This window comes from Epinephelus moara, chromosome 21 (genome assembly GCF_006386435.1).
Source record: "Epinephelus moara isolate mb chromosome 21, YSFRI_EMoa_1.0, whole genome shotgun sequence".
Lineage (NCBI taxonomy): Eukaryota > Metazoa > Chordata > Actinopteri > Perciformes > Serranidae > Epinephelus > Epinephelus moara.
In genome coordinates this window covers 11331867-11355384 of record NC_065526.1, presented here as the reverse complement: position 1 = coordinate 11355384, position 23518 = coordinate 11331867, and the positions used below count along the sequence as shown (strand labels likewise).

General features: G+C 42.0%; 1 protein-coding gene across 2 annotated transcripts in view; it reads right to left on the bottom strand.

Moving 5' to 3' along the window:
* The window catches only part of ece2a (endothelin converting enzyme 2a), a 131730-nt gene that overhangs the window by 65324 nt on the left and 42888 nt on the right, over window positions 1-23518 (bottom strand). For both annotated transcript variants that reach the window (XM_050033678.1, XM_050033679.1), the window contains exon 3: window positions 752-1035. In XM_050033678.1, the coding sequence (XP_049889635.1) occupies window positions 752-1035 (284 nt within the window). The remainder of the gene's footprint in view (window positions 1-751; window positions 1036-23518) is intronic.

Here is a 23518-nt window from a genome sequence, read left to right as displayed (position 1 = left end):
TTGACCTGTCCAAGATCATCACATAAAATACTGAGCCCAAGCCCGACCAAGCCAAATCCCCCCAAAAAGCACTAGTCAGCTTCTAGAGCCTAGGACACACTGGCTGTGTGGCGATGCAAGGATCACCGACTTTCTACACTTTATTTCCCGGCCAGAGAAGCTCCTTGCACTGGCCAGGAGGAAAGACAGAGAGCCCAGTATGGAGCCTGGCTGTACGACGAGGAGGAGGGGGGATCACCTTAAGCTAACTTCGACTTCATTATCACCACCTCCATATTCTTGTGTTTTCTTCTCTCTGACCTTGTTGACAGTGACACTGACACTGACAGCTCCCTCACCTCACCCCTCTGTTGTTTCACTTGGCCGGTCATTGGTCAAAAGCCAGCAGGCTACAGCAAAAGAAGAACTTTTTCCCTACAGCTCGAACCCTACCCGACCCGGCCAATCAGCGCACATTTTCAGCCTAAACCCAGTCTGATCCATTGGGCTCATGTTGATATTAAGAACTCTTGCGTGCTGGCATAAAAACTGCTGCAGCTGAGAGGTGGATCTACTTTCATTATAATGGTATTGGAAGGTTGTCCTTCAGTATTTAGCGATGCCATTTGCAGTGTGACATCTTTTTTCAGTGTGCAAACCCAACACCAAAACTCCCAGCTTATGTTTTCCCAAAGATTTTATCAATTTTGGCAAGTATTTCCAATAAAACTTGTGATCTCAATTCAAGAAACATCACAGATTTTTAACATACCTCTTTGAGTGATTGGTGAATGAAACACGCTGTGTTTGGGGACACCTTCCAGGGTGACTTCTCCTCCACCATGATGGCGTCCAGCGTGGCTTTCTCTAGGATGACATCGAAGGATGCGTCAGGGAAGGAGAGCTGGCGTATGTCCATCTGATGCCAGGTCATACCCTCGCAGTCACTGTGCCTGGCACTCATTGTACTGATGCACACAGAGGAGTAGTCTATGTTGGTGATGGAGCGGTAGCCTGCGTTGTACATGTCGCCGCTCATACTGCTGTTTCCACAACCTTAAAAAAAGACAGGAAAGAGAGAATGAAACCTGAGACATGTTGGGAGAGGAAAGAAGGTCGTGGAAAGATGAGTGGATAGACTGAAACCAGCGTGTGTCTGATGACTCAAATCCCCAATATGTTTTTCAGGATGAGTATACGATGGTGTGATCAATATAGCAACAACATAAGATTAAGCAGCAAGCTCCTCTAATGGCAACAAAGACGGCTATGACTGGGACCACCTCCTGTGATGGATGACACACACACACACACACACACACACACACACACACACACACCGTCTCTATTCGATCAAGCTGCTGTTCAATCATGAGCAGCAAGCAGAGACTGAAACCTCCCTCTCTAGATGACCTTATGGGGGCTCATATAAAGTGCGTTCAGGTGTGAGCAAACTATTCTCACATGACCTCAGACTGCACGATATCCGTCACTAGCAACAAGGTTTCAACTTGTAGCTTGTCACCGGGCGACGGGCTGATGAAAGCCAACGAGAGGCATGAAAGAAGACAAAAGAAAAGTGATGACTGCCTCTCGTGTGGCAAGACGAGATGAAAATAATCTACTGAATGCTGTATCTCACCTTTTGGATCAGATGACTCACAGATTGTGTAGATAGAGGAGGAGGAGGAGGAGGAGGAGGAGGAGGAGGAGGAGTGGGTAGAGAAGACAGGCAAAAGAAAAAAGGGAGAAGGAAGCAGTAGGTGGAGAACGTGGTGGAGACATATACTATCTTGGTGAACATATGCTGTTTCAGTAAAGGTGAGGTTCGTGTGTGTGTTAGCCTTAAATATGCTCATATTATCCTGTACTCTATAGTCTGTGTGCACGTGCCTGCACAACTGTGTTTCAGGGTATCCACTTGTGAGGGGGGTGAAGTGTGCGCTAGGTGGGGCTGTGACTTCCGGCAGCATGCTGGCACCGACACCTCCGGTGCAAACGTGTGGCTGGCGCTTGTTATCACCTTACTGCTTGGACTAATTACCAGCCTCCAAAAGATGTGTGTGTGTGTGTGTGTGTGTGTGTGTGTGTCTCTCTGTGTGTGTGTGTGTGTGAGCGTGCAGACTGATTCAGTTAGCAGCCTCACACACTAAACAACACATTTGTAACCTAGTTAGGTGTGTGTGTGTGTGTGTGTGTGTGTGTGTGTGTGTGTGTAGTATGTAGAAGCTTTATATGTATGCTGTACACTCATGATAAGCATATGTGTATGTCAGGCCCCGTTTATATGACAACGATTTCAACTGAAAACGGTAAACTTTAGTTGCGTTTTGGCCGATCGTTTACACGACAACGGCATTTTGGATGCCTGAAAACGCAACGATTTAAAAACAGGTTCCAGAGTGCAATGTTTTGGAAACGGCAGCATCTCCGTTGTCATGTAAACGTGCAATATGCAGTTCCTCTGAAAACGGAGACTTTTCGCACATGCGCATTACGGTTCCAGTCACTAGGCATGCCGACCGTCACAATAACAATGCTGAGCTCTGTTTGTGCTGCTCACCCTGTTGATTTGAAGTGAAGTGTAGATCTGTTACTGTAGCAACTCCACCTCGTCATCCATCCAGACAAAGTTATCTGTGCATGCTTTCGCCATTGTGTCTTCTTTGGGACAGACTTTTCCGTTTTTACTGAAATCGTTGTCGTATAAACGGCCCCTCAATGACATGTATAGACGTATACTGAACAAAAATATAAATGTAACACTTGTTTCTGCTCCCATTTTTCACAGGTTTAAGTTAAAGATCTGAGACTTTTTTAATGCACTCAATAGATATATATACCTCAAATTTTGAATGCAAATTTGTTTAAAAAAATCTGTGTTAGTGAGCACTTTACTGACTTTACTTGCATGTTAGACCTCACTGCCGCAAACTAGGGATGTAACGATTACCGATATTACGGTAAATCTCGGTTAATTTTTACACTGTAAGAATTACCGTTTATGTTTAAATTAATTGCATTATCGCGCTGGATTATCAGGATATGTAATAACAGCCTCATTCAAGTCTCGCGATGCAGGCGCTGCGTGAATGCGTAGCATGTGTAAACACAAAGAATGAAAACATGGCGGAAGGTGGTGATAGCGGCACTCAGGACATTCCCCCTCCCAACTAAACGCACAAAGTCTGAGGTCTGGGCGTACTTTGGGTTTCTGAAGAATGTCGAGGGACAGCTGGTGGAGGACAACTATCCTGTGTGCAGAACATGCAGAAAGAAAGTTGCTGCGAAGGGTAGCAACACTACACATCTGCTGGCTCATCTCCGTGACCATCATCCACAGCTTGCAAGTTATGCTATGCAAACGTCAGTTATTGTGTGAGGGACTTCGGTTTTACTGAGATTGTCATAATGTGTAACTCTCGACGTATACGGGACATTTGAGCCGTATCTGTCCTCCTAAACGGCGACTAGGTTTTCTGTTTTCATTTAAGACATTTAGGAGCTAATACTAGCTGTGTAGCTAATAGCCATATTAGCAGCTATGTTGCTAAGTGTTTCAAAACGAAACGGAGCTGAAAACACTGAGCGGAGCCGACAGAATATAAACCGACGTAACGTAACGCTAATTGAGATCAACTATGATGATTGAATGATTGAATCACTGTGATTATGGTTATTGTATGGCGAGCTAGAATTGATATAGACGGCCAGTTACGCTTTCTCGACATAAGCTCAAGGAAACAACATAAAACGCTGCCGTGTTAACCTTTGACCGAGAGCCTTAATGGGGGCTCCTGGTTTTATAAGGTTAATTAAATTCACTGCTCACAGTCTTGACCTAACACACACACACACACACACACACACACACACACACACACACACACACACGAGAACATGCACTCCTTTTCTCATACAGGCACTCTTTCACATGCACACTTCTAATGTGTGAATTATTCTGTGTAATGATGACCATTGCCCTTAGGGTTTTTTTGGTTTCTCCTGCACATTTGTGATATCTATTCTATATATTGTATGTTTTTTTTCTACTCTTGCATTGTTTTGTTTTCTATATATTTTTCCTCTCGTGCTAATAAATAAATAATATATAAATTGTTTACATATTTTGCTGACTGTTAAAATGCACCAGACAAGTAAGCTTTGTTCCTGTAATGTGTTTACATATTTTGTTAATTTAAAATAAAATTTTCTGTTGCTGTGCCAATCCCTTGCCCTTTTAATGTGAAAGTTTCATTTTAATATAAGATTTTGGCTGTTAACATTTTAGTATGATAAGGAAGTTACAAGATTTAGTGAAGTTATTTCAATATATCTATTTTTTGGACATTTTACAGCGCTTAAAAAAATATCGCGATATTATCGTTTACCGTGATAATTTGGTCACTATAATCGAGATATCAAATTTTCCATATCGTTACATCCCTACCGCAAACTAGCTGCATATGCCAACGGACCAGACGGATAGAAAACCAACGCCAAGACAATTTGACGTGAGTTTGGATTATAATTTGACAAGTCTGTATTTATTTTGTGTTTAACAAGTGTTTGTTTCATGTATTATAATCCTTTTCCGACTTTGTCTTAACCGGACTTTTCATGATACCCTAACAAATTGAATTTATTAGTTCATTTCACTACTATAAGCAGCCTCCAATGTAGTTTCTGTGAATTTGGCAGTACATCCAACCAGCCTCACAACTGCAGACCACATGTAACTACAATATTTGGGAGAGACATATCTACTGAGTGCATAAGAGTCTTCTTAGATCTTTAATTTAACCATGTAAAAAAAAAATGGGAGCAAAAACAAGTGTTGTGTCTAAATTTTTGTTCAGTATTAGACTTTTTTTATAATTTGTAAAGACTCTTAACACTTCATCGATTCTTTTGTAATATGTTTGTGTTTTTGTTGTTGTAAATTGTACATCTTTAACAATTTTGTGTCACTTCTTAGTCTGGAACTCTTGTTCACTTACACAATCTTCATTTATATCTTTTTTTAATGTATGATTGTTGTTATTTAACAGGAGAGGTATCTTTATAAGTCATTTTTGGTTTTAACTTTTAATTTCTTTTGCCTGTATTACCTGTATGTGCCAAAAAATTGAACTTTTTTATGTGCTCAATAGACATATTTCTTTTAAATTTTGTTCACAAATTTGTTAAAATCCGTGTAAGTGAGCACATGTCAAGATAATACATCCACCTGACAGGTTTGGCATATCAAGATGCCGATTAAACAGCATCATTATTACACAGGTGTACCTTGGGATGGTCACAATGAAAGGCCAATCTAAAATGTGTAGTTTTATTACATAACATAATGCCAGAGGTGTCCCAAGTTTGAGGGAGCGTCGCATTGGCATGTTGACTGCATGAATGCCACCCAAGTTGTTGTTGTCCATGAACTTACTGTTCATTTCACCACCATAAACCGTCTCCAGTGTCCTTTCTGTGAATTTGGCAGTACATCCAACCAGCCTTACAACTGCAGATTGTGTGTAACCACACCAGCTCAGGAGCTGCATATCCAGCATGTTTACCTGCAAGACCGTCTAAGACCAGTCACCTGGACAGCAGATGCAACAATAGCACAAGCAGGGTGTCTACAGTTATCAAACAGTCAAATTTAATCCCTTTCAAGATGCCTTTCCACCAAATTTAGGACTGATTTTTGGACAAATGACATTTTACTTAATCAAGCATTGCAGGTAAGTAGTATATATGTGGTCTTGTGCAGAGGTAGGTGTTATATAGGAAAATGGTCATTAGATTGGGTTAAGTCAAGTGCAACTATGAAGTAAAATGACAGTATTATAGTTTTTCAAAGATTTGTAACATTATAAATGTGGACTTTCATATAGAAAAAGCTTCACTCATTTTCACAAAAAGAAATTAAAAGATGAATGAAATTAGATCAAATGTTTGTAGAAGTTTAGACCTAACAAATTCAAGTTTAAGACTATTTAATGACTTTTAAGACATTTAAGACTTTTTAAAGGACCTGCAGACTAGCCTGGCGTGTCCAGACCCAATTCGCAAAGCACGAATGGGTCTGGACATGGAGTGTACATTTCCTCTATTCCCGAGGGGCGGTATCAACGGCTGTCACTCAAAGTGCCCCGTCATGCAATTGGAAAGACGTAAAACCAATCACAGTAAATGAAACGTATGACGTAGGCTAGCACAACACCACTGTAAACAGACCAGCAAGCTGCAGCACAGATGAGCTGTGATGATGTCTGGGAAAGAGCGTTGCCGTCTTTGCGGATTTCCTCCTCACTGTGGACTCCGAGTTGCATGGCTGTGATTCCCAGCTTGGTCGCTTCCCTGACCTGCTCCTCTATGAGAGCAACTAGTTGCCGCTGGGTTTTCACTTGGGTCCCATCTTTTTCCCGATCAACGGAGCCAGTTGGTAAATTAAACTTTTACCAAACCCCGTAGGAAGGAAGGCAAACACATCCTTTTTTTCAATAAAAGCTTTAAGTGCAGCCGTTTGCTCTGCTTTTAAAGAAAATGTACATTCCAGTTCGTTCAACACATTTACCATCGCAGTTTCAAAATCAGTAGCCATGTTGGTCGTTTACGAAATGCATTCACTCCGCTCCTTGTCCCTCCTATTCTGATGACGTGCCCGCGCCAAAGTAACGGTTGTGATGGCCTGCTAAGCTTTAACCAATGCCAGAATGCGCCTTAATGATTGCATGGCCAGACTGATCTGCGGAGCGAAATCGAATATGAGCTTGCGAGATTAGGGTGGTTTCACCAGGCTACCTGCAGACACCCTGACAAGCAAAGATTTTCTGCACAAACCATCAGAAACTGTCTCAGGGAAGCTCTTGTCGTCCTCACCAGGGTCTTGACCTCACAGCACTTTGTGGTCATGATTGATTTGACTGAGCGAGTGCTCACCTTCCAATTCATGCCAATATCCAGCAACTTCAAACAGCCATCGAAGAGCAGCGGGCCAACATTGCTCAGGCCACAATCAACAACCTGATCAACTCTAGGAGAAGGAGATGTGTCCCACTGCATGAGGCAAATGGTGTCACACAAAATACTGACTAATTCTTTGGGGTATGTGTGACCAAAAAGAAATAAATGAATTCCTGTAGCACTAATTATGTAAAATCCTAATAAATGTCTTTTTTTTTAAAGATAAAACTGCACATTTAAGAGTGGCCTTTTATTGTGACCATCCCAAGGCACACCTGTGTGGGAGTGATGCTGTTTAATCAGCATCTTGATATACCACACCTGCCAGGTGGATGGATTATCTTAGGAAAGGAGAAGTGCTCACTAGCATGGATTTTGACGAATTTGCAACCAGGAATTAGAGAGAAGTCCTTTGTGTGCACAGAGAAAGTCTTAGATCTTTAACTTAAACCTCTGGACAACTGAAAGGCAGCAGATAGGAGCTATGAAAGCAGAAATAAAGTGCAAAGGAGGGAAGCAAAACCAGCAACGGATGCATTATAACATTGTGCAGCAAGACAACCCTTGGCCAAACACGTTCCTTAAGTGATAGAGTGTGATAGCTGCTTATGCTTGGAAATTTTTATGTGTGTGTGTTTGTGTCATACATCAGAGGGCTGGAGCCATGCCGTGCCTTGATGGCTATCCCCGTGACGTTGGCTTCAAAACAAGGGAGGAAATATGTCAGCGCTGCTTGTCACACTCAAATCGTTGAGCGTTTTCTTTATGGATGGCTGGAATATGAGAGACTGTGTCGGGGTTGAATTACACAGGCTCAACAGGTTATTTTAGATAACTTTAATCTTACTTTAGTGTGCCAAAAGCAAGCAACAGCTTCGGAAAAGACATTTTGTACCAAGGAGAGGCAACCTGACAAACAAGATATGATTTATAGGGAATACTGAGGATTCTTTCCGTCTTGAAAAAGGGGGTCAGAAACGCCATAAAGAATGGTGGCATCATCCTTTATGGAAACAAGGACAATCAGTTCACAGCCACCATTCAGTGTGTGGTGAAAATGAGGGTTTGCAGCCTTGTTTCTTGCCCAGGTTTGGTGCTCACAGAGTGGGTTAATTCACCACTGCACTCCCCTCTCAAATCTCCAAGCATGCCGGACATTGTTTCTGAAGGGTTCCCCCCGCCGACCCAGCTATGTGTGTGCATGTGTGTGTGTGTTTTCTTTTTCCATGCACTCGGCTCTGTGGAAGGGGTGTCACATGACAGCTCATTCCTAGGGGTTGTCACGACAATTATAGTTGCCAGGCTGTCATCAAGGACACTACTCTCATTTTGGGTCTGTGACATCAGCTGGTGCCCCTTGTAACCTCTGACCTTTACACACTCCAACTTACCTGTACACACACACACACTGCCAGAAAGAGGTCTGACAGGATGTGCTGCACTTATGTCAGCCCATGTGTGTGTACGTGGAGATCCTAGAGTGCATGTATCAAATGTGTTTATGTGACAAAGGTTTATTCAGGATACCGGGCCAGTCCGGGCCAGTCTGGAGCCGGGAGTCTGTCTTTTCTCCAGCTGGGAGCGAGGGAGCTAAAACCTCCTGATAGCGCATCCTAACTGGATTATCCAGAGCGGCAGAGAGGGAGACTAAAGTTAGAGGTGTCATATCACCTCGTTCTGCTGGCTGTGTGAGTGTGCATGTGTGTGTGTGATGGAAAATTTGAGACCCGGTCTTAAAAAGCATCATACCACTCATAACAAATCCGCAAAAACAAACTGTGGTGAACATCCGTCATCCATTTGTGACATGTCTAAGCTGTTTGTTATGTAGTGCGTTTGTTAGTTATGTCTGTGTGTCCATTTATACAGGAAATACACGCACAAACAAGTGTTTTTTTAAGGAGGAGAAGACAACCAGCTGCTAGCACGGAGAGGAATGTTGGCCAAACATGGAGGTGGTTCCTTCCTGCAGACTCAGAGATGCTCGGTCCAACAATGGTATCAGGTTGCATGACTGACCTGACAAATCCTTTGATATTCAACAAAAAGCTTGACACGTGACTCTCACAGGAAAGAGGTAATCCACTGGAATAACGCAGCATTCCTCTCCTTGTACATGGTTGGCTTATCAAAAACCTGCAAAAGGGCCACACAGCAGGAGGAAATATTTTCCTAAACTGCACCACAGGAAAGGGTTAAGCTAGATCCTCCATCCGTAACATCCAAGATGAAAATAGACTTGACTATATTGCAGAAAAACATGAGTTTAAAGGTGAAATCGACACCTGCTGATATCTCTGGGATTTTCCACAGGGAACAACCCCATTCAACACTTTGCTCCAGTAAATCATCAAGCTAGCTGCGTACGTGGGTGCTCACCTCATTTATAGCACAAGCATATGGGATAGTGTTACAGCAGAGTGTGCATTGGTGAATGTAAACTCAGAACTCTACTTTCATGATGACATAAAATGTTTGCATAAGCTCGTTCTCCATCAGAATATCTGCATTGACATGAATACTTTGTTCAAAGATTTGTCCAAAGTGGGTCGATCACATCATAGACTGACCCGTCCTGACACCAAAAATGTCAGCTTAGATTCACCTTTATTTCATTAGCTTGCAGTCGAGCTCCTTGACTCTTACACAACATGAACTGCTGGAGATTTGACCTTTGAGCTATCAGATGACCTCCCGTCCACATAAACAGCGACTCTCCAGAGTCCATCTATGGTCAGGAGGGGTTGGTGGGTGGGGAACCCCTGTGAGTGAGCCAGTGGTGTGAAATATCAAAGCTGCTATCTCTAAAGTGAGACGAGCGCAGCAGTGGAAACTCCATGATGTCAGAGGCATGCAGGGTACTCACTCACATCCCAGATTGGTTTAGACACATTAAGGATGGGGAGAGTGGCCAGCGCTGATGAAAGGTGATGTTCACATGCGCTCTAGCAACAACACTGAGCTCCGCCGCCCCCGCACACCCTGCAGGCTCTGGGCTAGCCCGAGGTAAACTGATGCCACGGTGACGCTTCACAAAGTTCAGCCACGACTACTGTAAATGTCAACATGTGAAAAAAAAGCCCAAATGGAGTGTTTGTTTCTGTGTGTGTGCACGCACATTAACCACGTGGCTGCACCTAAGTGTATGCTTAGTGCCTTCGCTTATATGGATGGATGTGTTGACTTGGTGTCTTATCTGTCAAAAAGAAATTAGACATTAAGCCTTAAACATATTACTATATCAGAATTTTCCAAAATGTACACAGATGCTCCTGGTAGAAGCCAAATGTTGGTGCGGTCTTGTGCGATTGTGAAGAACGTTAAGTTTGACTGTGACTGTTGGTGTCAGGAAATTAGAAGCCTGCACGTGTGTCTGTGTTTGTGTGTGTGCACCGTGACAATGATCAAAGTAGACAGTGTCACACTGGGCCTTGTTTTAACCAATTATCTCTTGTTATCCTCCCTCCAAGTTAAGGTCCACTGTTATCTGATTAATTAAGCAGAAGCGTTTCTATGACAAGCATTTGTTGACATTTACACGCAATAACAGACACACTCTAATGCACACTCACATGCCTTTAATTTATTGGACCTATATAGATTCTTAAAGGGATACCTCACCCCCCAAATGATCATACGGTAGCACGAGTCGAGCACTTCCAGCACGTAACACTGTTGAACATTGGAAGCCTGAGTGCTTTCCGCTTCACCGACTGCTTAAAGCAAAGCACTTGATTTGGAAGCCCTGACTTCACCTGGGTGCAGTGGGGGGAAATAATGATGGGCAGAATGGGTTTATTAACTAATGATTCATGTTGGAAATGCCAGGAAGAAACTGGCACTTTTTTACACTGTATTTGGGATTGTCCACTCATTCGGCACTTTTAGAGTAAAAGACTTACACACGTGAGTAAATGGCTAAGTAAGACATTGCCATTGTCTCCAAGACTGTTTATTGGGGGACAAATGTGTCAAGGGATGAATTCTCAGTTGTTATGCCCGAGTCATTAAAGCTGCTAGACCAATACTCAAGTATCGGAAGTCAACGAAACAAAACTGGAAACAAAAGAATGGGTCATTGACAAAAACTGCCTCTTACGAATCCACACTGACAAGGATGACTAACCGTGCTCAAGGACCAATCTGGGGGGATTTTTGGAATTATTTTGCATTGTCTGGGGGCCTGGGGTGTGTGATTTTTGTTTTGTCTTGCCCTGCCCATTTATTGTATTTCTTCTTTTTTTAAACCCTCTGGAGTCCACGGACATGCCGGTGCGTCCAAATCACATGACTGATTTAAGATGACGTAGCAGCAAGACACAGCCTCGCTGAGTCTCCGTTTCAACTTGTGTCAAAAGTGCAAACTTCAAACTATATACCACTTTAAAATTGTGTTGATAGGCTTAGTAAAACCAGACTTATGATAAATCATTTACGCCATGCTTTTTCCTGAATGTTGTCGTCACATTTGGTGTGCGTTTGGTGCAGAACAAATGGTAAAAACGGGCTATTCTAACAAAAGTGACACCCCCTTTCCTATTGGTGGTGTTTGTTGTGTGATTTCAGGTCCAATGTGTTAATATAGTATGTCAAAATGAAAAAAATAACTGTTAAGTCACATAGGTGAGGTTGTGCTGGAAAAAAATGACACCAAACAAGGCAAGGTAAAGAGTTTTTAAGGTGAAATTTAAAGGTACAATCAAAAGTAGTCAAAAGCGGTCAATTTAACCCTTGACCACAAAGGGTTAAAAAAAATGTATCACTATTAATTATAATGTGTTTATTTATTCAAATTTATTTTTTTTATTTTGATTGTTTTTTGGTGGACTGGGACTGGTGCTGTACCTCCTCTTTTACTAATCTCCTGTTTGTATTGTATTTTTATTTTTGTTTGTCAAGACTGAATGTCTCATTTGATGTGTAGGTCATGTACAAACCTGACCAAAATCAATAAAAATTTAAATATTAAAAAAAGAAAATACAGGCAGAGGGAGAGGGATGACCTCTGTACAAGTCTATACATTATATTTTAGGAAAATCCTGCATAGTTTATCTTTAAGGCTCAAACAAAGAAGCTCAAACAACATGCCATCTTACTGCCAGGCAGGAGTTCACAAGTATATAAAGGAAATAAAAAGCATACAGCTGCTACAAACGGCCGCAGGGCTTCATAGAGAGGAGTGACATGAGATGAACTGTAGAAACAGAGATAACTTTCTGCCTCTCACCTTGAAGGCATTCATGGCGTTGCACTTCAGCTGAGTTTCTGATTAAAAATGCACAATTATCCAAGAGTTGTGCTGACTGAAACAGCCTCACAGCTTGTTCGGCCTCACACTGAGACACAGGAGTGACAGTGGAGAAGATTCAGGAAGGAAGGAGGGGAGGTGGAAAAGAATGGAGGCAGATAAGACACCAGAGGAGAGAGAGGACACAAGGAGTAATAAGAATTAAGGAACAGTGGGTGTGAAAGAGAAGTCATGGAAGGGGGGAGGGAAAGCAAAAGAGGTCAAAATAAATTGGAGAGAAAAGAAAGCAATGAAAGGAAGAACATTTTCTGTCGCTAAAAAGCATGACAAACTAAAGCAAGACAAGAGCGAATTAGAATTACCTTCTTGCACAGACCAGTCAGGTTGCAGTTATAGTTTACATCCATGACTCATATGTAGCCCTGACAGTTGACCATGCTTCAAACAGGTTATGGATGTTGCTGCAAAGAAGCTATATACTCTAAAACATGGATGCTTCACATATATCTTGAACTGGAGAGCACAGACAATCTATACAATCAGCACAGTTTCAAGGTGGACACGCAAGATTAGTGTCACCGATTCAGCATCCGACCATCCCCCTCTCTTCCCGAGGTATGATGTTGAGTAATGGCCAGAAAAGTGTTTTTACAGACCATTATGATGTCACAGTGAAGCTGTTCTTTGACCTTTTGGATATAAAATATCATCATTTAATTACTTTATTCTTTCATTATGTATTATTTAACCTTTATTTAACCAGGTTCGTCCCACTGAGATCAAAGAGCTCTTTTACAAGAGAGACCTGGCCGAGAACAGCAGCAACACAGAATTTCAACTACAAATAAAAATCATGTAAAAGCACATATATTTGAACAATTATTGAATAATTAGATACATTTTTGCCATGAATGTCCCTTCGCTAAGTCTGGGTGCAGACTGGCCAATCATAACGTAGCATCAGGCCGGCTCAGACCAGGGTCCAACAACAACACACTGTGCTCCATTGACTCTAATGCAATCATTTCAGATTTCCTTCATTTTCAGGCTGGTTTTGTGGATTTGGAGCTAAATGTTGTGCCTGGGGCACGTCGTGTATTAATGATACTCGTTACCTGGAGAGGTTGGAAAAAGATATACGTTTCTTCCCTGTTCCAAAACCAAAATCACACCCTGAAAAGTGTAGGGGGTGAAGCCAAACACCATTCATCTGCACACAGTGCGATGCCACACAGCTGGTTCAATATCAGCGAAGTTTCCCTTTATATTCATTGTCTTGTGTGGCGATCAGCAGTGATGTGGTGGTTCACTTTTACACTGTGATCTGTAGCCTATAGTTCGGCTTTAGCTTCTAACTATCTTTGTCTTTTTAACCTGTTGTTGCTGCTGAGTCAGTTTGACATCCTGGATATATCCTTCAAACACAGACTGTAGACCCCTCTGTCTGCTTCTGCTTGCAGTTAGATACAGTGTGGGCTCCATGCTTACTCTGATGCTGCAAAGGGGCGGGGCTTAGTGAAGGGTCAATTAGCATATTAATTCTTGAGTTATGGACAAAACCGTGTTTTGTGAGGTCACAGTGACCTTTAACCACCAAATCATTGCAACAAGTTCATCCTTGATTCAACTTGAGGAAAATCCCTCAAGGCCTTCTTGAGATATCATGTTCAAGAGAGTAAGACAAATGCAAGGTCACAGTGACCTTAACCTTTGACCACTAAAATCGAATTAGTTCATTGATGAGTCCACGCTGACGTTTGTGTCAAATTTGAGGAAATTTCCTCAAGGCCTTCTTGAGATTTTTTCTTCACTGGATAGAGACAGACAAGGTCACCATGACATTAGGACACTGAACAGAAACAAATCAAATGTAAACACTGTGGAAAAGTGACCAAAGGTAATACCACCAATCTGGTTCAGCACTTGGAGCTCAATCATGTCACTGAATATGAACGATGCTTGGCTCAAAAAACAGAAAGAGACTGACAAGCGCCCAGCAACAAGTGACTCTACAAAGCAGCTCTCGATTCCACAAACATTTACAAACGCGACAAAACATGAAAAAGATTCAAGAAAATAGTTCCCTTCAGTTATTTTAAAATCACAAAGATATGCACTCTTTCATTAGAAAAAATATCCCAGCTTTAATAGCTGAGCATATTTACAGTGCAAACCTTGTCAGTGAACACAAGGGCAAAAAACAAAATAATCGCTCATTATCCTACTATCCTACTATTAAATGGAGGAACCTGTCTCTCCATCCGTCCCTTTGCCCGTCCTTCTGTCATCATCCGTTTTCCTCCTCACTGCTTTGACTTATTTCTCTGAACTTGCACATAGGCTTTCATCTTGGTCATGTGCAGACAGCCACAATGCCGTTTTTGCATTTTACCCACATTTCTACTGTTTATATTCACGTTTCCACTACCCATTCATACTGAGAGCACCATTAGCAGCACGAGCTGCGCATGCACGGAGACCACTTGGGACATGCAATTTCAAGCACCAACACTTGCTGAAGACTAAGGTAATTATTATTTTACTGAACGAACGCACGTCTGTGTCTGTGTGCGTGCGTCTGTGTCTGTGTGCACGAGCCAGCCATTACGTATTTTCACTTTATTGACATTAGCCTACAAACATTACAAACTAAACATTGCGCTGTGCACTTTGCACTGTTTCTTTCATTCTTTCTCCGTGTTGCGAGTGTATGTGTATATACTGTTTTTGATTTCTTATTCCTCTATACATAACACATCCCCAGGTATGGACTAGTTAGTTATTGAAGTAAAATGCTCAAGTAATCGTGACATTGATTTGAGGTCACATCGCCCAGCCCTAATTGACACTGACCTTTGACCACTAAAATCCAGTCAGTTCATTGTTGAGTCCAACCGGACGTTTGTGCCAAATTTGAAGAAATTCCCTTAAAGTGTATTTGAGGACAGACAACCCCAACAAATAATATATAAAGGCATAAAAAAGCAGAGATGAGGGAGAAAAGAGATACGACTGTACCGTCTTTACAGTGCACTGTGTAAATACATCACCAGCCAGCATCCATTTACAGCAAGAGATATTTAGAAACACAAATGGCTGTGTGTTTTGGCATGTACAAGCTGATCTGAACACAGCCTCATCTTCCCATCTACACCAGATACACATATTTCTTATTTCCATTTTTTTTTTTTCAAGCAGTTTCAGATGCTCCGGAGAAGTTGCATCAGCACCGAGGCCAGATGAAATTCTCTCAAAAGCTCAGCTCTTCCGGCGAGTTCTCCTCACAAGTCTCTTCTTCCCTCCACTCACAAAAGCAACCTCAGTTACGTAACCGGGTATACGAGTTAATTAGTGACTGAATAATTAAGTGTGTGCCCGTGACAGTGTGACTGTTTGATGGAGTGTGTGTGTGTGTGTGTGTGTGTGTGTATGAGTGATGGAGGACTTTTGGAAGGACTCCATTGTATGAATCTGCCTCTCTGCTGTGGCACGGAGCCTAAAGCTTCTCTCGGATCCAAAAACACCAACAGGCACCAGGAACGGGGGCTTAGTAAATGGCAACGAGCGGAGAGAGCCATCTTTTCTCTCTTTTTAGCCAGAACTAACAGTTATTGAAAGCCGCCCACCTCCCTCTTTATATCACTATTTATGCCTTGTTACCTTTCCTGCCAGAATTCATACAATACGACGAGTCAAGCATTTGCAGCACGTAACATTTTTGAACACTGGAAGCCTGAGTGTTTTTACACTTCACCATCTGCTTAAAGCAAAGCACTCGACTGTGGAAGCTGCAGCACTACTGTCTTCATTTAAAGCCCTCTTTGTCCTCAGCGGGGTCAAACAGTCGAAAAAAGTCTGGTGATCAAGAACAATGGATCGAGCACAAACATGACGGGTGGGCAGCTGTCAGACAGAGTGGGGAAGATAGAAGAGTGGGAGTGAGACAGGAAGAGATACAGAGGGAGTGTGTGGTAGAGTGCCCAAATGATGCAATTTGATCTTGCTGTGTAACAGAAGAACTAATGGACACACACACACACACACAGACGCACAGCATGAGTCAGGTGTGTCACCGCAGGTCAGGTCCTTGTAAAGGATGATGTTGTGCCCTGTTGTACTTCCAGCAACAATGACAACAAAGTGATCAGCCCTTAAAATAATGGCACAATGAAGCTATATTAGTAGCTATTGTGTCCATCTCTCTCTCCCTCCCAGTTTCCATCCCACTGAAGTGGCTCTGAAAAACTCTCATGCGCTCAATCAACACCCCACACAGCGTATCAAAGTACAATCAACATCACATCATGACATCCTTTGTCACAAATACAAATGGATGACAGATTAAACTCTCTGGATCTCTACTAACGGGATGAATACCAATTACTCCAAAGGATATTCCCTCAGTTGGGGTTGGCGGCAGATGATGGTCGCTCCAAAATCTATAGATTCAAGAGTTTTTAAACTGAGTTGCAAAGTGGAAAGAGACACACGTTTCTGAAAGTATTTTTGCCTTCTGTAAAATTACCGTATCACATCTTTAGCTATGGTAGCAGTGTGGCTCCAGGGATGGCAATGTACATTGGTCAGTCGCCATTGGTCCAGAATGAAATATCTCCACTATTGAATGCATTGCCATTAAATTTTGCACCGACATTTATGGTCCCCTCAGGATGAATCTGAATAACGTAACTGTAGACTCTTATCCCTTCTCTTTTAATACCAGCAATGATCCTTAACATAGAGTCACAGGGCTCACTGAGGTAATGTAATGATTGTTAATGTTATGGTCATTAATTACCAGTTGTGACACTGAGGCTGGTATCATTTTCACCTTGAGTCTGTGTATGCATGTGTGTGTCATCATGGCAAATGTGGTCCTGGTTAAGGCCCTGACACACCCAGTTGACTGTCAGTCAAAGTTGGGCCATTGGTAAATGCGCCGCCCTTGTCAGAACAGTGTGTCCCACATCGTTGGCCCTCGTTGGCACTAGTCAGCTTGTTTTGTTTGATTCAGCATCAGCAAAATTGCAGCCCGTCACCTAATGAAATCACTCTGATTGGCAGTTCAGTTCAGCGAGAAGAGACAGAAGTGAGACATGTAAACAAAGAGCTAAAGTCAAGAAGGAGTGAGGTCGAAACAAAGTTGTTATACAAGGTAAGACTGTTTGGTAACACTTAACTTGAAGGTATCTACATAAGGATGACATGACACTGCCATTACTATGACATGACATGTCATGAACTTGTCATAAACATTATGTACATGTCATAAACGTTTATGACTACTGTCATTAACTGTCATTCGGTTTTTGTTATGACATGTTGACATTAATCAAAGTGACATTACCAGAAGTTGTCTTTGTCATGACAAGTTGACATTAAATTTGTTTGGGATGTCCTTATTATGACAACTTGACATTAACCAGGATGACATTACCAGAAGATGTCTTTGTCATAACAATTTGACATTAACAAGAAATGCACCTCTTTTTGTGTTTATGACAAGTTGACATAATGATTATTATTGTTATGACAAAGACATCTTCTGGTAATGTCATCCTGGTTAATGTCAAGTTGTCATTATAAGGACATCCCAAACAAATTTAATGTCAACTTGTCATGACAAAGACATCTTCTGGTAATGTCACTTTGATTAATGTCAACATGTCATAATCAAGTCAACCCAAACAGTGTTAACTTGTCATAACAAAAAACAAATGACACTTAATGACAGCAGTCATAAGTGTTTATGACATGTACATAATGTTTATGACAGGTTCATGAGAGTGTCATGTCATAGTTATGACATAACAGGTTCATGAGCGTGTCATGTCATAGTTATGACAGTGTCATGTCACTCTTATGTAGATATCTTCAAGTAAAGTGTTACCGACTGTTTTTCTTCAGCCATTGAGCTCTTTAGCAGAATAATTTCCTGATGGTTTGTGTTATTGTTCACTGGCGTACTGTCAATATGCTTTATTCTTTCAGCACTGGATTGTGTTGTTAATGTGCTAACTGGCTAACTAGCGTCAAAACGTTCGTCCACTTTTCTTTTTTAAATGACGATTACAGATGACCGCCATCTCCTGTTGCTTACTTCCTCTCATGCAAGAGCATAACGTACGTGCTGGTTGGCAGTCGGTTTAGTGTGTTTATGTACAATTTTTGGCTGAGACACAGCGACGTGCAGCAGGGTGCTCTTGTCGCCGCTAGTTGCCGTGTCTGCAGGAACTACCACAGAAGCCATTTAGAGTACTTTTCCAGGTCTTTATATGTCTTTCTGCCTGAGGTCAGATCTTGTCACCGCAATAGCTTCTTAACTGTGCAAGATGAAACCATGAAACTTGTCTGGTGTGTAGCTGAGATCACAATGAAGACCACATTCAAAGATGGTTATGGTTCAAGCAAGGGAGCCAGAGGTAGGGGGGTACGAATTAGGGAAGGGGCCATTTGCCCTTCCACTTCACGCCTCCAAATTCAAAATGCCTCATCGTTTCAGTTGTAACAAGGTACCATAGTTGTAAAATTCATCCAAATTTCTCCCAGAATCTGAAAGTGAATGGATTTCAGTTGCACATTACGTAACCAGTTTATTTTTAGTGTAATATTCAGGCTTGTGAAGTAGCTTTTTATCAAAGAACCAGATATTTTTTTAACACAGTTGCTCGTGGTTTGTACTGATGATTCAACCAGGAGCCTTGAAAGTCCTCCAGCTACCATGCTCCTAGTCTGGCTCACAGGATGTTGACTGTGGGTATAAACCTGTCTTTGGCACCCTGCACGTTACTGTTTTCAAAATCCCTGTCGCTATGTGAAACTAGTCTCACACAGCCAGACCTATCTTCACACTTTATTTTAGTTCTGTCCATTAAACAACAACAACAACATCCGAGCTGGTAACCAACACACTAAAATGTCTTTTAATATTTAATGTGGTGTTTTCTTTTGCAGGGATTTGCCCATTTTATATTTAGCCATGTCATAGCTTGCCCCGCTCTCATGTAACACAGATCTGATATTGCCAGAGTAGCGTGGACACAGATATCCAGATTTCTTCAATCCCATGTGGGCCACTTTCATACTGTATGTGGTCCTAAATCTGATAAATATTCGATCACTGACAATGCGGCCACTGTGTGAACGATCATATTGGAATTCATGTGTTTTTCCCATACATACAGCACACAGGAATCCCAGCTATATGATATATTTGGCTCATGAGGGGGTTCATGTTATGAAAATAAATCGGTATTTCACCGCAGGAGTAAACAAAATACCAGCCCTCTCAGTTAGTTTCAGTAAACAGAGTGTGCCGTCTTATCACTGCAGTGGAAACATCTATATCGTCAGAGCCTTTTGTCAGGTCATACTACCTACATGATTTACAGCCAACCGGAGAAGCTTGTCCAGGACTGTTTGCTTGCACAGTTGTGTTAACAGCTGTGTCTGTCAACAGCGTTCCCCTCTCACTCCCCTTGATATTCATTATAGCCACGCTGAGTCAGTTGCAGAGGCACCAATATTTATTTTTCCGTCAGGCTATTCCAGCAAGAAAGCTACGTGCTTGTGTGCATGTCTTTGTGTAACCACGTACTGTACTGTTTGTTCTCTTTGACTGGCAGTGTTTTGATGTCAGTCAGTCAGTGGTGTCGCAGCAGAGAGGAAGGTCATGAAGCAAGAAAATGTGAGTGTAAATGTGTGTGTGCGCGTGCAATCAGGTTCACAGGAATCATTTTTCTGCTCCCGTTAATCTCTGATTAATCCACCTCACCTGTACTGTGACCTGTACACACGCACTTACAGAAAGAGTAAAACTGTATGTGGATAAAGTTAGACAAAGAGCAGCTGTAGTTTGTTGCACTCTTCCCTCACTAACACACTGTATGAAGCTATAAGACACAGGATGCACAGAGCCATCGCTGTCACTGTCAGATACTTCCTTGTAACTGCATGCAATGAGGATGCAGTGCAGACTGCCTCAGCAGGAAAACACAGCACAGTCTAACAGTACAGATTAGGCAAAGTCGTGGAGATAAAGAGTGCGAAATAAGACTCTGAAGGTACAGAGACAAGCTGACAAAGATTCCTCAGAGATTTTATGACAGTTAGCACAAGACAGATGTTACAGTACAATGACATTTTACTGCCAGAAAAAAAACTGCAGGTTTCAGCCTTTCTTCTAAATTTCAGTGTGAAGTGAGATTTAAAGGAACAGTGTGTAAGATTTAGGGGGATTTAGTGGCATCTAGTGGCGAGGACTACAGATTCAAACCAGCCTAAACTTCTCCCAGTAAGGATTCTGTCAGCGTTAATTTTTTTACCGGGAGTAAAATTACGCGCAGAGGTCTCTTCTTCTCCAAACACACAAACTCAGTGATTCAAACCAGTAAAAACACAAAATAAAGCAGCTTCACATTACAAATCAGCGTTTCTCCAATGCTGTTTGGCATGTCGGAGATGGGCTGACAGGCTGCTAACTTCGGTGGCCAACGCATTAACGTGAAAAACAAATGTGAAAAACGCCAATGGCCCTATCTGGAGCCAGTGTTTGGTTTGTCTGTTCATAATTGTCCAGTCTTAGAATTAGTAGTGAGGATTGCAGATTGAAACCAGCCTGAAGTACTCCAGGTTAAGATTCCTTCGGTGTGTCCAGGAGGTTTATAGTGGAGCCAGATTATCCCCAGAGTTTTCCGACTCTCCAAAACAAATGGACTAGGTTATTAAAACCACTAAACACTGCATAAAGCATTTCACATTAAGAAATTAGTGTTTTTCTGATACTGTTTGGCATGTCGCAGATGGGCCGATAGCCCAGCACTTCCTGATGTGTGCTCATGTTCCATCTCTGATAACTTCAAAGATCCAGACTTTCAGGAGTTTACTTTAGTTTAGTTTAGTTTACTTAGTTACTGGGAGCTGAATTATCAGCAGAGGTCTCTTCGTCTTCAAAACAAAACGACCCACTGATTCAAACAGGTAAAAACACTGAATAAAGCAGTTTCACATAACAAATCAGTTTTTCTCCAATGCTGTTTGGCATGTAGAAGTGCCTTAAGTATTCACAGAGGTCTCTCCAAGATAAACCAGGTGATTTAAACCCATAAAAACACAGAAGAAGACAGTATCATGTCAAAAAAAATGTGTTTTTTCTACGTTCTCTTCACAGAGGGGCTGCTAACTACGGTGACTGACGCATAAACACGAAAAACGTGTATGGCCGTATCTGGAGCCAGTGTTTAGTTTGTATGCTCTGGGCTACCGTAGAAACATGGCGGTGCAACATGGTGATCTCTGTGACAAGGACAGCTCATTGTAAAGGTAACAAAAACATGTCAATGATTCTTATTTTCAAGAGATCCGACACTAGTATCACATATATATTCCTCACAATCCTACACACTGGACCTTTAAATGAGGCCAAAACTTGGAGAACTCTCAGCCTCCCAGTGAGAGTAATGTTGGTGGATAGTCTGACACATGCTGGGAACAAGAACACAGATACACAAATAAATACACCCGCATAGGCACGCACACATGCATTATTGTGCAGAGGGGAAGAGAGGGTAACAGCAGTACAGGCATTTTCAATTAGCCACCTACCAAGACCACGTCTGTGACAAAATGAAATGGCCGAAAAAGCACAGGTATTCTCAAGTTTTTAACACACACACTAACTATGAACACTCCTCTCCCTGCCCTTGCACCCCAAACACACACACACACACACACACACACACACAAAATCACTTACCACACACATGCACGCAGAGGCTCAAACTTGACTGGTTAATTTTCTGCCTGGTTGGCAGGCGAGTTTGTCAGTTCAAGGTGCCTGCGTCTATATGTAAATGCCTCTGTTGCCTGACCTTGGTGTGATTATGCATATGGATCAGGTTTTACAGATGAGGGCCGGCCTAGTGTGGGAGCTTTATGGCTGACCAAGCATATTGATCCCTGCTGGAGGAAATGGCATGTCTCTCTGCAGTGTCATTGTGTCATGGTCTAATCTAAATCGGAGGTCTGAATTCGACATGCTGCGAGAAATTCAGGGCCTCAAGACAGCAGCTCACTTTGAGCCCCATGAATCATTTAGTACCACTTATAGTTTGCATAGGCTTTAACTTCTATAGCACAACTGCAACTATATGTATGTGCTGCACGTTATCATGACATGGCTTTAGGTTGGTTAATCTAATAAAAAAGGAGGTGACTGCAGTTTGTGTGGGGCTGAAGGATTAAAGGTACTTCTCTGATTGTGAGTGTTGTGTGCTTTTTCTGATCTGTGTTATTGTGATTGAGTCATAAACCCAACTCCAAAGTTCGAAATGTCCTTTCACACATAGGTCACACTGCTTTCATTCGGAGTAGAAAATTGATTCTTAGATGCATTGCCACTCTGTCTTGAAAGATTTAGGTATTGTGTTGCTTTTTAAAAGACAAAGATGATACAGTTTTAAAACAATTAATACTGTGCATTGTAACATTAAGAACACCGAAGAACAATGAGGTGCAATAAGAGGCGCAGCTTTGCTTGCAATTGGTGGCTATGATACAGAATACCCACGGAGGTAAAACTGTCGGCACAAGGTAGAGTACTTGCTCTCCATAAAGGGAAGGCTAAAGCACAAACCTGCCAGTCTGTGTGGGTTTAGCATTACATTACATTGCAATACATGCACTGTCAGCTATCATCATCATTAGCATATCTATTATAGCAACAACTCTGTGTAGTAGTCCTGAGTCATTTTGCTGTGTGTGTTTTTATTCTTAGGTTTTTATTCTTCCTTTGGGATTAATAAGGTATCTATCTATCTATCTATCTATCTATCTATCTATCTATCTATCTATCTATCTATCCATCCATCCATCCATCCATCCATCTACCTAGCTGTCTATCCACCTACCTACCTACCTACCTACCTACCTATCCATCCATCCATCCATCCATCCACCCATCTGTCTATCCATCTATCCACCTACCTATCCATCTGCCTACCCACCTACCTACCTACCTACCTACCTACCTATCCATCCATCCATCCATCCATCCATCCATCCACCCATCTGTTTATCCATCTATCCACCTACCTATCCATCTGCCTATCCACCTACCTACCTACCTACCTACCTACCTATCCATTGACCCATCTATCTATCTATCCATCTTTCTATCCATCTGTATATCCATTTACCTACCTACCTACCTACCTACACATCGACCCATCTATCCATCTTTCTGTCCGTCCATCCATCCATCCATCCACCTACCTTACCTGCCTACCTATCTATCCATCCATCTATCTTTCCATCCATTTATCATCTATCCA